Below are 18,065 nucleotides of genomic sequence, written 5' to 3' on the forward strand. Positions count from 1 at the left end.
AGTGTAACTAGAAACCTAGTTTGCCCTAGTTCTTGAGAAGCTGCTGTGTTTGTACACTGTAGGGTTTTGTGGCCGATCAACTTCGTGATCTTCATGTGTTGAAGAACAGAAGAACTTTGCAGCCAACCTACTTCTCAAGTTGGTGATTAAGTTGCATACTGGGATCCGTGCATCTTTTGGTTAGTCATGTACTGGGAGCCGTGCAATACAAGGACAGATTGTCACTATAGAACAAGTCCAATTGGGTATTGGGATAAGTGTCCAACTGTAGGTTGGTATAAGGTACTGGGATTCATTTACTTGTAACCACTTGTTTTGATAATAGTAGATTCTCAGGTGACCTTAAAATCACCTGGTGGGGTTTTTGCCGTGTAGGTTTTTCCCATTCGTAAAAAAATCACCGTGTCAAATTTATTTTTCACTGTATTTAGTTATTTGGTGATTTGTTTGTGCTGCCATGCTCATTACATGTAATTGAACCTAATTAATTCACTTGGCTAATTAATTGGTTAATTCATCACAAAGGGTCAATACATTTTTGGCTTATCAAAAACAAACTTTGATTGGTAATGAAGGATGTCTTTTCTTGATCTGCATCGTCCATCCTTATCTGGTTGTAACCTGAAAAGACGTCCATGAAGCTGAGTAACTGATGACCTGCTATTGAATCCACCAATTGGTCAATGCGTGGCAACGGATAACTATCCTTGGGGCAAGTTTTGTTCAAATCAGTGAAGTCTACACACATCCTCCACTTGCCATTAGCCTTCTTAACCATCACCAAATTAGCTAACCAATCCAGGTAATAGACTTCTCGACTAAATTCTACTATGGTTAATTTCTAGACCTTTTCTTTGATAGCCTTATCTCGCTCAAGAGTAAAGACTCTTTTCTTCTGACGAACAGGCTTGGAAGATGGATACACATTCAAGCACTGAGTAATGACACTTGGGTCAATCCCTGGCATATCTTCATGACTCCATGCGAACACATCAGTACTCTTCCTTAAGAATTGGATGAGGTCTTGCTTCGTCTCTTCCTCCATACTTATTCCAATTTTGGCAAACTTCCCAGGGTCACCCTTGTCCAGAGGAACATCTTCCAGTATTTCAATAGGCTCTGCAATAACCCTTCTTTCCTCTATGTTCATCGTCTATACATGCTCGTCCATAGCCAACATGGCTAGGTAGCATTCTCTAGCGGCCAACTGATCTCCTTGCACTTGCCCTACTCCATACTTTGTTGGCAATTTAACAAATAAGTAATAGGTAGATGTCACTACCTTCCAATTGTTTAGAGTTGGTCATCCAATGATGGCATTGTAGGAAGATGAACAATCTACGATGAGGAAGTTCACTTCTTTAGCTATCTACTGCGGATATACTCCTACCACGATGGGTAGAGTAATAGTGCCTACTGGTTGTACCTTCATTCCTCCAAATCCAACTAAGGTTGAATTCACTGAACAAAGTTGATCTCATCCAAACTTCATCTGTTGGAAGGCGGGGTAATATAAAATATCTACCGAACTTCCATTATCCACCAACACCTTTCTAGTCGTGTAATCTTCAATGAGAAAAGTAAGGACGATTGCATCATCATGTGGATGATGGACCCTTCCAGCGTCTTCGTTTGTGAAAGTAATGGCCTACTCTTCTACCCCCTTCATCCTTGGAACTCATCTAGAGAGTTAGACGTTCTGCACCACTTTCAAGTAAAAAGTCTTCCTTGACTTGGAAGATTGCCCTGATGAAGTTCCTCCCACAATGACTCTTATTTCTCCAAGTAGGGGCTGTGATAGCTCTTCTAGCTTTCCTTTCAACTTCTCGTCTTTGTGATCTCGTCTAGGGAAATTTCTCAACTTTCCTTGTTTGATGAGATTTTCAATCTGCTGCTTCAAATCATAGCATTCGTCCATGTCGTGCCCATGGTCTCTATGAAAGCGACAATACTTGTTCTTATTACACTTATTAGGATCTCCCTTCATCTTCTCTAGCCACTTCAAGGATGGGTCATCCTTGATCTGCACAAGCACTTGGTCAAATGGAACATTCAAAGGCATGTAATGCTGACTTCGACCCGAAGACGAACTTGCCTTCTTGTTATCTTTGTCCTTCTCCTCTCCTGTTTAAGCCTTCTTTGGACAAGGGCCTTGTTCTGGATGACGAGGGAACTCTACTTCTATTTGTTCTGTTTTGTTTCTCTTCTTGGCGATGATCGCGTCTTCTTCATTCATAAAGCTTTTGGTTGAATGGACGAGTTCATCTATGGTCTGTGGTTCTTGTTCATAGAACTTGTAAATGATTAAATCTGCACTAACTCCATTGAAGAATGCTACTAACAATAACTTGTCGTCCATCTCATCTACCGTCAAGACTTCCCTGTTGAAATGAGTAATGAAGAACCACAAACTTTCATTGTCCCCTTGCTCTATGGTCAATAGGCTGGACGAGGAGCGTTTATGCATTTATCCTCTGATAAAGTTGTTGACGGACAACTTACTTAACTCCTCAAAAGAACCAACAGTATTCGGAGGTATTTTGCTAAATCACACTTGTGTTGGCCCCTTAAGGGTAGTTGGGAAGACCCTACACATTATTTCATTTGGAACCCCTTGAAGGTGTATCGTGGTCTTGAAGGTGGTAATGTGATTACATGGGTCACGCGTTCCATCATAAGAGTCCATGGAGGACATCTTGAACTTGGAAGGTAGGGGATGACTGTTGATGGAAGCTATAAGGGGTAATCAGTTCAATGAACTAAGTCATCTACAAGATTCATTCTTCTCATATTCTCCCTGATCTCGTCCATGGCTTTCCTCATTTGATCCATCTCCTTCTCTAAGTGTGGCACTCTACATGAAGAGGTACCCCTTGACTGATTCTCGTGCTCCACATTTTCTCCTTCTCTAACTTCTTAACTCTGAGCTTGTCCTTCTATACACCGTTCATGATGTTGCCTTCTTTGGTTAATCTCCTAAGTCAACTCTTGGTTTTGACGGGTTAATTCTGCCATGGTGGCTGCCATAGACTGCATTTGTTGGATGGAAGGCGGTTTTATGACAAGTGCTGACTGGTGAGTGCGGTTAGGATGGCTAGAAGTGTTTCCACTCTCCTGGTGGCCTGGACTAGTGGTCATTGACCTTGTCCGAATCATACAGCCTTTTATCTGAGAAAGATAAATTGTAAAATACAAATTTAACTTTTCCACAGATGGCACCAACTGATGATGTACAAAAAAATCAGTAAGCTGAATACTCTAGGCTTCAATAGACTTAGGTTGTTTGGAAGGCCTGAAAAAGAAGTACAAGATCAAAGGTGACCGGGTTGAACCGGCGAAGAACCCTCCGATGCTTAAGTTAGTTTTTCTCTCAAGAACTGAAGAATCCCAACTTTTAGGAGTGGTGGAAAATTACCTTCATTTCATATGGATGAGTCTTTTTATAGTGAGTTTTGGAGCGGTTACTTGCTTAGTAACTTCCTCCACATGGATGGAAGTTGGAAAGTTCAGACTTAACTTCCTCAACTGCTATAGAATTTAGAAGGCTTAGTCTTATCTTCTACAACTGCTATTAAAAGTTAAGAACTTAGTTGGAAGTTAAAGCGATGAGTGAGGATTTTGCTCATAATTTGTAATAGTAGAATGTAGTTTGGATTATAAGCTTTTGGAAATAAACTTATTCTAAAAATTTCTAAGTGTTGAGGGTCGTCCATTAGGTGCTTCCCTGACGGACGACCTTTGTACCCATGGACAACCTCCTGACGGTGGACAACCTTTTTATGTTGGGTTAACATTTTTTGCCTTGGACGACACTATGGATGAATTAGAGATAGTCCAATTCTTAGTTCACCATCAATTTCAAGTTCAAGAAACTTGATTTTTAAATAGGCTTCCATCAATTCTCCCTTTAGCCCTTCAACTTCACATTTTGCCTCCTTAAGTTGCACAAGTATGCACTTATACTCTTCTTCAATTCTCTTCATCCTCTTGACGGCATTGTTTGCAACCTTGGTATATTTGCCACAATCTTCTAGCAAAGCATCATAGGCTTCTTGAAGGTTCTTCTCACCTTCATTGAGGCACACATCCTCATCATCCGAACCTTCAACTTCTTCACCGTTCGAATGCATACCAAGCTCATCAACCAAATTGTTCAAATCATCCTTAGAGTCAATTGAAGTAATTGCCATGAGGGCCATATAGTTTCCGTTACTATCACACTCTCCTTCTGCATTGGAATTTGAGTTTCGAAATCACTTAGGGTAGTGGCAAACACTTTACCCTTCCCTCTTAAATAGTTTGGACATTCTTTCTTGAGATGTCCATGACTGTTGTATTCATAACACACGATTCCTCAAAGGGATTGAGAATCCTTCCCATCTTTCTTCTTGAACTCCCTCTTGTCATTCTTGGAGGATGAGAATTTTCTTTTGCCCAATGACTTCCCATTATTCTTCATTTTGAGAAATTTATGAAAGTTCTTCGCAAGAAATGTCACCTCCTTCTCTACGTCGTCTTCATCGGAAGAGTCACCCACTCTCTCATTAATAGTTTTGAGAGCAAGTGATTTGCTGGACTTGTGAGAAGGCAGTCCGAGCTCATATGTTTGGAGAGATCCAATGAGTTCTTGAATCTTTATCTCATCCAAATCTTTACTCTCCTCAATAGTTGTGACTTTAGCACGGAAGCTTTCCAGTAAGGATCCCAAAATTTTCCTCACCACCTTAGCATCTTCAATCTTCTCCCCAAGATTGAGCTTGACAATCACTATCTCCCTGAGCTTCCCATAGAAGGAATCAAACGACTCATCATCGCTCATCTTTTGTTCTTCAAATCGAGTAGTGAGCATCTGAAGCTTAGTGTCCTTAACCTTCTTGGTACCTTTGTAGGTAGTCTCAAGAATGGTCCACACCTTCTTGGCGGTCTTCATCTGTGAAATCCTATGAAACTCATTAGTAGACACACCATAAAAAATAGCGTTAATCACTTTGCTATTGGCATTAGCCAAAGCAAGAGCAACCTTATCCCATTCGGATTTGGCGGTAGTGGGTCTAACATACCCATTCTCAACAGAAGCCCATACCGTCTCATCAATAGCACAAAGAAATGCCTTCATACGTACTTTCTAAAAAGCATAATTACTCCCATCAAAGAATGGAGGAGCATTGAGAGATTGGGATCGATCCATCTCACTTGGGGTCTAGGATCATCCTAGGATAATCAAATCCGATAAGTGTACCTGCTTTGATACCAATTCAGAGTTCGAATTTGTGTGAAAACACAAGAGCTTGTTTAGACCCCCAAATAAAAATTACGGCTAGATTGCTTTTAATTTAACTTAAGCTAAGTGCGGAATAAGAGTAAATGAGCGCAAACAAACGATACAACTACCTTAAGCCATATTCATGCAATATCAACAATAAAAGATAAGCTTAAAGAGTAAGGAAGAAAGATGTAAACACAAGATAACACGGTGATGTGTTATCGAAGAGGAAACCGAAAAACTCAACGAAAAACCTCTCCACCGCCTCCTAGTGGTAAATCGATCCACTAAAGAATAAGTTGGAGTACACGAATAACAAAAGACCCTCCAAGCCTAGTCTACCCAATGTACTTGAGCTCTTCAAGCTCCTGCTACTAATTGGCTTCTCGGAACCTTGTCTTCACTAACTTTCCTAGATCCCGCAATTCAGCCCGATTTCATCCACCATTGATTGGCTCCTTCCAATGCTTCCCAACAGCACAAAAACCTCACTTGACACTCAGATTAGGTGTGGTAAGTGTTTGAGCTATCAACCTCTCAAGGATTTGGATATGGAGAGGTAGGAGTAGAGGAAAACCACAAGGAAATGTGTAGATGATTGTGAGTATAAAAATCTCTAACTCTCAAGTGTATTTTCTAGGGTTTTCTCTCTGAAAGCACTCTTTACAATATGTGGGTAATGAGGAAATATATAGTATAGGTAAAGACTTGGTAAAACAAAACATAACAAAATAGCCAAACAGAATGTTTCGCGAATATTTTGTGGGAATGCCTTACCCGCGAGACACTCGCGAAAATTCCAGGCTGGCATGACTCTTCACATTCCAGTCATATGCTCTACACGTGGCTCTTTCGCGGGATAGCTTCTCGCGAGGCACTCGCGAAATCCACTTCTTTATCGTTTTAAGCTTGAGTCTTCACACTCTCTCACACTCATCCCGTACCATTAAAAACCCCACATAAATACAGAAAAAATGATTGAATAAAATTACAATTAAATTTGGCACGGAATTAAAGTCAAAACAAAATAGTTGTAAATCACAACTTTACAAAAACTAATTAGTGTCTCATGTAAATGGTAAAAAAAAAAAAATTATTATGGAATGAATATGCCGTAGATTCAAAATCTTATTGTATCTTAAAAAAAAAAAAAAAAAAAAAATTTCTGGGCCAGTTCGCAACTAATCACCATTAATTTGGACATTTAATGCTCTATATCATATATGTTGTGTGGGTCAGATCTAACTTCTAAACCTCTATTATAATATGGTCTATAGTTGTACACAACGATGATGCTTAATGGGCCCAAAATGTAGAGCTATTTTGTAATTCCTTCTCCTTCGGTATATAATTCAGTCCTACTACTAACCTACAACTACCAGAGTTAGTTTACGGCAATTTTTTTTCTTGTTTTTTTCGAGTTTACGGTAAGAATTAAAGTCCAGATTTCACATTATTTGTCTAGATGAGAAATTATTGCTTTGGTTAACATTATGATTATGTTTTTTACTTTTTGGCAACCTAACATTATGATTGTAACCGTAGAAGAATCTATTTAAATGTTGATTGGGTTGGTCTAATTTCCTTTTTCTCAATCAATGTTTGAATCCTATTACGCATCAATCTCATGATTCACGAGTTATTATTTCAGCCAAATAATATAAACACAAAAAAGATTCGTAAGTTGGTAGGATTTGTAAGCACAAGGAAATAGTTGAATCTGTTCAGTAAAGCACTCGATGTAATCTAAAACTAAGATATCAATCTCATTCCTTTTCTTTGGTTTAGAACTAATTCTTCATTGTTTATGCATAACAAGATATCTTACAACTCTCTTCAACATGTGATTCAATTCCAAAATCTAATTTTAGAAGTATGGATACTCCAGAATCTCTAATGTGTCTTTATTTAATATGCATCAAATATTACATCATGTAACAAGAGGAAAAAAATATATATAATCTTGATCATTTAAACAAAAATTCCTTTGTTAAAGATTTTGATACTTATTATTTATTTTGAAATTTTAAAATAAACATAAAATATCTAAAAATAGTTAAAATACATCTAAAGATATAGTATATATAAATTGTCATATTTCCACTAGGTTGTGACATAATTTTTTTTGAAAATCTTCGTATCGCCACATCATGTCGTGTCCATGCTTCTTAAGAGTATTTACAAAACATTTTGCAAGATAGATAATGAATGCCACCACCCTTTGCTAGCTTTGGTACCAGCCTATCACGATTCTATGTCCTCCCACCATAAACACCAGCCAGTATTGGTACCAGTACCACCACCAACATCATCACCATTTTTATTAGGACAACTTCTGCAACAAACAAATGGTATGATTAGCCTTACCACTTCACCATATAGTCTTAAAACGATCACAACCACACCATATCACCACTATATATTGTTGCTTAATGTCCTTTTGTGATGATTATGCCCTATCTACTACAAATCACATGTTTCCTATCTGTATGGGGGTCATACTCAGAGACACTTGAGAGACACAATGGACCCTGTAAATTGAAACGTGGTTCCAGAATTTGATCACGGTCATGGCATCGACTTGGATTCTGGAAATTTTTTTTTTCTTAGATTCTTCCTTTGTGATAATTGATGAAATCCAATAATTAATGGTCCCATATTAATTGTTTTGACTCCTAATAGAAAGAGCCAAGTTTCAAGTTAGGTACTCTACCAACCAAAACAGTCTTCACTAAGTCATAATCTGATAACAGGGCATTCAATCATTTGGTGATTCATGCTTCATGAGGGACATGAGCACTACCTCTATGGAGTATCTGCTGCCAATATCTTGTCGGCCGAATCACATATGAATTAGATGTTCACATCCAACCATCCAAGACTCTTACATTTTTTCATCTTAAGTGTATATATTTTGACATATTCAACGCGTGGTTCTTCTATATATAGTGGTATGTAAGGTATCTACAGTAACACTCAAAATATTGCATCAAACTTGATAAATTTTTGATTGACAGCGAGCTTAACATACTCTGCCTATGGTAGAGTAGTTTGACTTCTCATTCTAACTCTTTTAAACCTTATGATAAACTTCCTTCTAGGATGGCAAAAACAAGCAGTCTTGTCTTGCTTCATCCCACGCGGATTTTCCTTGCCCTGAAGAGGTGATAGAGCAGGTACGGGTTTTGCTTGCCCCGCTCCACCCTGAATGTATATAATTTAATTATATATTTTATTTATTTAGTGCTATCTTCAAAACACTTGTGTCTACTTTTCTCTTATGCTCCCATGGTCATCCTTTCCTTTTTAATTTTATTTTTATCTCATCAATGTTGGAGCAATCTCATTAGGATTAGTAAAAAATTTCCAACCTAACTTACCCCGGCCCGCTACTGCCCAACATGGATTTTTCTCACCCCAAAGAGGAGACTGTGCAGGGATGGGGCACCCATGATCTGACTCCGCCGGCCTCGTTGTCATCACTACTTCTTTCTAAAAATTTGCGTATGTCTTTTTCATTATCAATTGATTTTAAGATAGAGTGGCATAACTTACGGTCCAACAAACCCAATTAGAACTTTAAACGTACTTGATTAGGTTTGATTTAGAGAGGAAATTTATCAAAATGTTTGAAGTTGAAAAAATAAATAAAATACAACTCAGTCCCAATTCCATTTAGATTTGAAGTAGATTTTTCACTTGGAATAATTAGAATAACCTTACTATGACATGATATTTAAACCTATACGAAATAGAGGATTAGTGTGTATGTTGATTTATGCGGCGAAAATGGGCAAATGCCCATTTCACGCAAAAAAAAAAAGAGGCAAATGCTCCCTTTCTCAAATTAATTAGGGAAATGCCTCTCTTTTGAAACTCAATTTTCTCAAAATCGAGTTTAAAAAAAAAATTCTTGGAGCCCTATAGCGATGTTTTAAGGACCTATAGCATCGTTTTGTAACTCAATTTTATGAAGCTCGAGTTACAAAACGCCGTTATAGGCTCCTTAAAACGTCGCTACAAGACTTAACTCGATTTTGAGAAAATCGAGTTTCAAAATAGGTGAATTTCCTTAATTAGTTTGAGAAATGGAGCATAATGCTTTTTTTTTTTTTTTTTTTTTTTTTGCGCAAAAAGGGCATTTGCCCATTTTGGCCTAATTTATGCACCAATATGGCTCATAACCTTCGCAGCTGAAACCTGGTGTTAACTGTTAAGGCTTATGGTTCGGTATTAGATGAGGCTTTATCTATCCTTATATATGGAAGGATTTTCAAAGCAAGCGCAAAGCTTTTCATGCAAGGTATTAGCTTCCTAGTGACTTTAATGAGAAAGCTTGGGAGCTCATATGTAGCAAATATTATGAGATTTGCTTAGCTAAGTAATGTAATATATATTAAAAAGAAGTAATGTTATATATTAAATTCTCCATGTGGAATATACATGGATTGCATATATTGTGAATTTTCTATTTTCCAGCCAACCAAATCGATAAAATTCTAGCAAATCTAACTTTTGGCAATACAATCAAAACACAATCATGATGTCTGAATTCGATAAGATTATTGTCGAAGAGTGTCTATAAATTGTGGCAAACAATGCTACTCAACTTGCTTCTACTTGAACTTTCACTTATGTCTTAGTTGTAGTTGTACCCACTCCATTCATAGTGCTACCAACTTTGGAGTCAATCATCTTCTTAGCAAAAGATGGCAAACAAAATGCAGCTGAATGTACCTGAAACGGAATGTACTAGGAGTTAAAAAAGGAACATATCAATAAAAATTATACCCTACATGAGGAGGGGTTGTCCTCCAAATTTGAGTGGCAAAGGAATTGTACACATTGATACCTCTGAGTTGTAAAACTTCAAGGGTCCTTTTGCTACGCCATAACTATTTGGATCAATTGGGTTGATTGGACTTTTGAAATTGACAGGCGGCCCCTCGGTGGAGCAAAGCAAAAAACCAATAACCCCACTGAAATTTAAAGGGAAAAAAAAAGCACAAAAAAAGAAAATAAATAAATAAATAAAACAAATTAAGCAAGAAATAGAGACAATCTTATTAATCATATCCTAGAACGTTTACACATTGTTATTACAATTATTATTTCTATAATTATTAAGATTTGATATTTAATTTGAGTCAAAGAAATTGAGACTCAACTTACTAGTTTTGTATTGGATAAGATACAAAATGAGCTTGGATTAGAATGAAAAAATGCAATAATTTAAGAAGAATGTACTTGACAAGATCAATTGAGGGTTGTTAAAGCAGTCGGCAAAAAGTGGGAAGGAAGAGATTAAAACAACAATGTTACAAAAGTAACTTGATCTTTAATTTTAATATGTCAAATTAGTTCTCAATTATATCATGTATATTGATTGGTTCAATTTGTCTTTTTAAAAAAAAATTTGTCCTACCTCACAACCTTTTTTAATTAGAACAAGTGATGATAAAAGTTCCAAACCCTTTAAGAAACATAATAATAATTACTTTGACAAATTTAAGATTTATATATTCAACAAGAAAGTTGGTGTAACTTCTGGTTTTGACCAATAATGTACTCTTGGATAACGATATTATTACTTGTTTATTCTTTCCCATCTTAAATTACAAGTTGAGGCCTCCAAGGGCGTGTAAGTAATAAAAAAAGAAAAAGGAGGAAGAAGTGGAAATGTGCATTGGAAGAGGGGCAAATTTGGAAATATTTTGGTCTAGATTTTTGTTTGATAAGAATATATAGCACAGGCAGGGGCAGCTTTCGGTAGAGCTCATAGTGTTCAAGATTTTTAGCACAAGCAAGACTTGCAAAAAAAAAATACACAATTATTTTTAAACTAACCTATACACCATGATTTGAGAAACTCAAGAATTTGAGTTCAACCAAATAAACTTGAACCCTTAAAAACTAATAAAATAAAAGCTAAAAAAGCAACAATAGCCTAAACAACAAGAAGATTAGACCAAACAACGACAAATGAATAACATATTCAACAAAAAGCCTAGACAAAAACAAAAAATAAAACTTTCTAATCATTCATATTCATGACTTGTGTAACCTATTCCATAATCAATAATTTCATTTTTCCTAAAAAATAGTACCAAGAGAGATACTTGGGCAATGAGTTCTCCTCAGCAACGCCAACAGATCTACTCTCTTCGGCTTTGTAGTGCAGTGGCTTTGCTCTACTCAACGGCTCAGCTTATAGTCTCAACATGTATCATTCGTTGCTCTTTGCCCCATCTGTTTTTTTCTCTCTCTCTCCATTTTTCTCTTCTCTATCATCATTTCTCTCTCTCTCTCTCTCTCTCTCTCTCTCTCTCTCTCTCTCTCTCTCTCTCTCTCTCTTACTTTTATCTCAACATTCTTAGTTTCGCTTTATCTCTCATCAGTCCCTTTTTGTCTTTTCATTTTGTTAGTAGTAAGGAAATTATAAAACTTTATATATTTGGGTGTTTTTTTTAATTTAATTTTGTATAATTTAAGTTTATTAATGACTATTATAGAAAAATTCATAGAGCCACCACTGATGCTATAAATGATAGAAATGAGAGAGCAGTGCATGCATATGTACCTTGGATATGCAGGAACAATAGTCCATGCATATTCAACCGAGCCTTTAAATATTTGGCGACATTTTGTGACAAGCTCTTCAATGTCAAGGGAGTGAAACCAAATGCTCTCTGCTTGGATGCACAATACTCCACCAGGTCGGAGAGCTTTTGCCACAAATTCAAAGAATGAGGTTTTGAAAAGCTCATGATCAGGCCCTGAATTGTATCACACACATGACTTCCTTAAAACACTAAAAAGGAGAAAATAAATTTTTTGAGAGAAAGAGAGAGAGAGAAAGATATACTTATTGGGTCGAATGCATCCACTATTATTGCATCATAGTTTCCTCCTGGATTAGACTCCAAAAATGCAATTCCTGCAAAAACAAAAAAAACAAAACAAAACAAACTGTTACATACAAAGGAGCTTCCAAAGAAGGCAAAATAGCAAAGCTTACGACAACAAAATTGGACTTACCATCTCTAACATGAAGTGTGACCCGAGGATCCTCGTATCCAACTGCAACATCTGGGAAAAATTGTTTATACACCTGAAAATGACACCAACCTTGCATGCGTATCACTCAAAGTTTTTGTCCAAACGAAGGCAGATCGAGCTACATATATTTTTTACACTAAGTGGAGACAAAGCTACTTAGTTTATTCACATAATACTCCCATGTTCAAAGGAACTTGGAATTTAATAATGATTTAAATATACCTGAAAATTTTTAAAGTTTAAAGTTCATTTTTTGAGTGATTTTTTTTATGGGGCATGGTCTGATAGATTAATGCTTGAACAAAGACATATATATTGGGTTCCAAGATAGCAATAGATTAAAAATCTTTTAGTTCAGTTTGGGTGTTCCTCTTTATGATACACCAATCGAACATCCATTTTGTGTTCTTTATTAACCATCTACATACTGTAGGAGAAAGAATGCATATATCCAACATATGAGATATCTTCTATACAACTAGGTGTTTATACTTACATCAACCAACATTGTGTCTATTTCACAAATATCAATATTCTCCACAGAAGAGTGGCGAGAGATTTCTCTAAGGATGCCACCATCTCCTCCCCCAATAAGCAATACCTGAAGTAAAAGATGATGGAGTAAACAGGCGAGCAAATTATTATAAAGTTGGTATTATTACTAGCTAAAGCATGATTTTGACTATCTTCTACATACTTTCCGTTGTCAAATAGTTTAAATGGGTCATATTCCTGAAAAGTTTATAAGATTGACACATTGAGTTTTCCCATAAGAGTTTGGTGCGTATCTTGAATATAATATGGAGAGAGAGAAACCTTTTTTGGGTTTGGAATTGAGCAAAGTGGAAGATGGCTAATCATTTCTTGGTAAGCACATTCATCTTTCTCTGTGAGTTGTAGAGCTCCATCAAGGACAAAAACTTTACCATATGCTAATGACTGCAATAAAGTAGTCAACATTGTTTTCAACATATGCATTTGAGTTTTGCATTAATCACATGCTTTTTAACATTATAGTACGAATTTAACTCAAAGCTTGGCAAAATATTTTGCATACCTGAAACACCATCATACTTTGGTATTTGGACGATCCTTGAAATAAGATTTTCTCTACCTTTAAAAAGTGAGCTTGTCCTACAAGATTATATTCATATAAAATTTGATTATGCTCCATCTGGGTGCAAGTGGAATAGACAAATTTCAAAGCCAGAATTAATAGTTAAACAACTTTTACGTTGAAACTAAGAACGCATGCGCAAGATCTTCATCAAATATGCGATTTTTTTGGAAGCTTTGTGAGTTGTTTTCAGTATATTCTAAAAGTTTTGAGGATAAAATATTAGTCACAATCAGCTGTAATGCATTAATTAAGTTACGTCTTTGTGACGAAATATAGGAATGGTGATTTTTCATATATATCTAGGAGCCACTCACTTGTACTGCAATTTTCTCATTAACGAATGCAGAACTAGCACTATAAGTACCATATCTAAACGTGGGACACGTGTGACATATTTATTTATTTATTTGTTTGGATGGCTACATGTGGCACATGTTTGAGGATAAAACCAACTACATGAAACTTTACCCCATCAAAAAAAAAAAAAAAACTACTAGGAAAGATGGACATGAAAATAACAGGACCAAGGTGCTCCAAAAATATTCCATCATACCACACTATAATAGTACTTTGGGGTGTGATACACTAATTATATTTCCCTTTGTCAATTCTTTCTCCGAGATGCTATGTGCCTAGACATGCATAACATTGCCTTAGGTTGATGTGAAATTTGGGGGGAGGAAATAAAAGGGTGTTTGGTTGAGAGGAAAAAATGGTGAGATTTAAGTGTTTTTTTCTTCGAGTCTACCAAAATCTTATCTCTCAAATTGGGTAAGAATTTGTTGTAAACAAAGTTGCAACCATATTGGTATATATGTCAAGATATTAGGACACCTGTACATGACCAATTTAAAGAAAAATTTGGTTAAATCTTGCAATTTTGTCATGGATAGGTGTTCTAATATCTTGACACATATACTAATATGTAAGAAGTGCTACAACTTTGTTTGCAGCAAATCCTTAACCCCCTCCCCCCTCCAAAATTTGGGAAAAAATAGAGAAGGGAGAGGGGTTTAGATGGGAAGTTACCTATTTACCCTTCTCCTCCCTGCAACCAAATCTAACATTTTTTCCCCTTTTTTCAACTCATATGATTGAGTTTTTTTTTTTTTTTTTTTGGGTATCCTAATAGTATTTTTTCCCCCTTTTAAACTATTAATATATATATATATATATATATATATATATGTTTTTTAATGTAATAGGGACATGAGAGTAAATATATATATATAAGTTATATTTTTTATCCTCTTTTATTTTTTTCTCAACTAAAAAAAAAAAGGTTTTCTATCCCTCTACTTTTCTATCCTCCCAAACAAAAGCACATGAGGAAAAACTAAAATTTTCCTATCTCCCACTTTTCTAACCAACCAAACACTAAATATATAAGAATCCAATTATATTCCACTATTGAAACAAAATTATATCCCGTTATTTACATAAATTCAATATTCTGAATTTGTCGAGAATTTTGTAACTCAACTGATTAATGCCTTTTGATTTTTCCAATGAAGACATTCAGAACTTAAGTTCCCTTATTCCGTTATAACTATCAAATAATAAACAGAAAAAGCAAAAGAAAGCTTTGAATTTGGATATATAATGACTTACAGTCTTCCATAATGAGGGCATGCATGGACTCATCTCCTTTTTATGGACAAAGGGGAAATCCATCATGATAGAAATTAAATTAAGGATGTATAGAACTGATGAGAGAGTAAAAAATAAAGTTATAACCTATAAATTCAGCTAAAATTTATTAACACATACTTCATAAATATATGTATATGAACAAAGATATAATCTAATACGTTAGAAAAATTATTTCATAAATATTGAGGCAAAAAATCTTATATATTGCCCGATACTCCCATTAAGAAGAATCTAGGTTCAAATCCCTTACCCCACTTAGTGTAAGTAGAAAACCTATAGATTTTGCGAACATCATTGAAAGTGAAGCCTACCTGGCCAAATTGGACAATACTCTGAAAACCAACCAGGAATGCTAGGATGTTTAAGATCACCGGGGTTTTTCTTGTCCTCCTCCAAAATTTCAGCAGGGACGGGTTGAGCAGCTGAGAATCCATTTTCTCCATTGTTGCTGATGATCACAGCTTCATCTTCTTTTGTCATTTTCAAGTTACAAATCCTTGAAGAATGCCGCAGAACAATGCTTGTCGTTTCCGTGAGTTTTGTTGACATTATGTGGGGCTCTCGGATACTCTGAACCACTACAAATATGTTAAAAACTCACTCTATGCGGCTTAAATAAGATATGGGAAACTATTGGACTCTTTGACTAAATTAATGTCACTTTCTTGTGTGATTTCGGTGATGATTTGATGGATTCAATATTCACTTTGAAAGTTGAGAGATCCAAAGAAGAATTATATTGGAAAATGGGCAGCTAGTTGGGAGAAAAAAAAAAGTATCAAATGGATTACCAGGGAAGATGCTATATAAGGGACTAGTTATATATATCATGCTTTTCATTCAGTCATTTGGTTGATTATAACTTAAGAAGTAATAATATTACACCGCACTGAATCTAAGTACACCAATCATTGCATGCCAACAATATTCAAAGAAATATTGGTGACATAAAATGATAACGGACATATGTGCATTCTTGCCTTCATGATTGCTTAGGTTTGTAAACAATGGGCATCAGATTGTGGTTACACCATTTTCCTTTGTTCTGACAAAATTCTATCTTGTTGATCTGGTGGAAACTGTTTCCCCTTTTTTTAGGTATTTGATATAATGAAGAATGAAAGAAAAAAAAAAAAAAAGTTTTCTGTAGTTGAGGGAAAACAAAACCAAAAGAAGTGGGAAACTTATTGTCATTTTCCCATTAGTGTCCTAATTCCGTCCATTTCTTTACGATGCCAACACCACTATCACCACCGTTGCCACACCAATGACAACATCACTGCTACCACTGCCCACAACACAGCTACCACCACTACCACCATACTATCTTCGACGCAGGGACGGCTCAAGGCCAAGGCCAAAGTGGTGGGTTGGTGGGGCCAGGACTTTTTCTCTTCTCTTCTCAACCCACCCAACCCTCTCATTTTGCCATTGGTGGTCATCATGTTCACCACATCACCTTTTTCAACACTGTTGTCACCATCCCTGCATCAAAGGTTTTTTTTTCTTTTTTTTATTTTTTTTTTAAATCTATTTGATTAGAATAAGTAGAGAAGGGGAATGGATGGAAAATTGTTAGGTATGATGATGTTAGACACCTGTAACTCAATTGGTGAAATAGTAATTCATATATTTTTTTCATAGAAAAATTGAACATAATATTACTGATTTACACCTTATTAGACATTTTTTTTTAGAGTTTCAACCTATGGTGTTCGATCTTGATGATAATCTTTATCATCAGACCAAGATACTAATCAATTTGTGGTGTAAGCGGGAATTGAACCCCAGATCTCTTATTTAACCATTAAAAATTTTACCAATTGAACTAACTGAAGCTCACCACTAAATTACAAAACTCTTAAATCTTAACAAGTCAAAAATTTAATTAACGTCTTGCTATTGGTATTGACATCATTTATAATAATCAATTACTACTAATAGTCAAAAGCTTGAATAACGTCTTATCGATTCTTTTTTTTTTTAAGCTACAACTTGATGTGAATTTAAGAGTGAAAACACTGTTGAGAGGGGCTTGTGCATAAGATATTACGCATATATAGAATTAAGAAAAGATCTGGTTTTCATCTTATTATTGTTTTATTTACATTAAAAATGAATGATAAGGATTAAAGCACCTGAAAATACATGGTTATGAATTATGATTGTTATTAGTACCATACCCTCAATATATACTATTTTATTGGTCTCCTTGTGCCAAATTTTTCTTTATTTAATTTTTTAATGGAAAATATTTTTTTATTATAGAATTTAATAGTTATTACATGAGGATGAGGATGTGAGATTTCAATCCAAAGACAAAATTAGTTATGGCACAAGAATTTGAATTTTTTATTCTCACGTATTCACTATTTCAAATTTATATTTATATGTTAAAATGTGAACATTTTTATCTATTATTGATATATGTGTGGAATAATATATATATATATATATATATAAACAAGTGTAAAAGAATATTTAGCCTAAAAACTAAGACAATAGTGTGAAAAGTTGGTGGAGGTTCGGTCAATGGACTTTTCCATTCCAATTATAGCCCTTAAAGACTAAAAATGCGGATATTAAATAGTATCACAATTTAAGTAATGCTACAGACACAATAAAAAATCTTATCAATCTCACATTTTAAATTAGCATACAACATTATTAAAAAAAAAATTAATTGAAGATTGTAGTGGACTCATATATCAGTTAACTGGCCAATTTAGAAATATTGTGACGTTGTTGTGGTATTTATTTATTTATTTATTATTGTTTGTTTGTTTGCCCTTACCATTCACGCTTTCACATTTTTAGGAAAAAAAAAATGTTAAAAGTGGCTGTATTTAAGAAGTCGCAATCCATTGACTTTCCTATGAACAAGATGCACGTGGTTTGCTCAGCTACTTGCCTATTTGACTATCTCCAATGTTTTTGTTTTGTTTGTGTCTGTCTCTACCTAACAGTGTT

General features: G+C 35.3%; 1 protein-coding gene across 2 annotated transcripts; it reads right to left on the bottom strand.

Annotated features, from left to right (window-relative positions):
- Positions 1–9,655: 9,655 nt before the first annotated feature.
- On the bottom strand, positions 9,656–15,875 carry LOC142631950 (spermidine synthase 1-like). Of its 2 annotated transcripts, XM_075806323.1 has the most exons (9): positions 15,407–15,875; positions 13,380–13,456; positions 13,139–13,261; positions 12,819–12,923; positions 12,302–12,374; positions 12,129–12,200; positions 11,844–12,039; positions 10,116–10,242; positions 9,656–10,000 (listed from the first exon to the last, which is right to left on the bottom strand). In XM_075806323.1, exons 1-9 carry the CDS (start codon positions 15,642–15,644, stop codon positions 9,896–9,898), a joined length of 1,116 nt encoding a protein of 371 aa, XP_075662438.1. In that variant the 5' UTR covers positions 15,645–15,875; the 3' UTR covers positions 9,656–9,895. The 2 variants fall into 2 exon arrangements, with proteins under 2 accessions (XP_075662438.1, XP_075662439.1); XM_075806324.1 differs by lacking the exon at positions 12,819–12,923 and having other exon boundaries at positions 15,407–15,767.
- Positions 15,876–18,065: the final 2,190 nt, after the last annotated feature.

This window comes from Castanea sativa, chromosome 4 (genome assembly GCF_040712315.1).
Source record: "Castanea sativa cultivar Marrone di Chiusa Pesio chromosome 4, ASM4071231v1".
In the NCBI taxonomy this organism is placed as follows: Eukaryota; Viridiplantae; Streptophyta; class Magnoliopsida; order Fagales; family Fagaceae; genus Castanea; species Castanea sativa.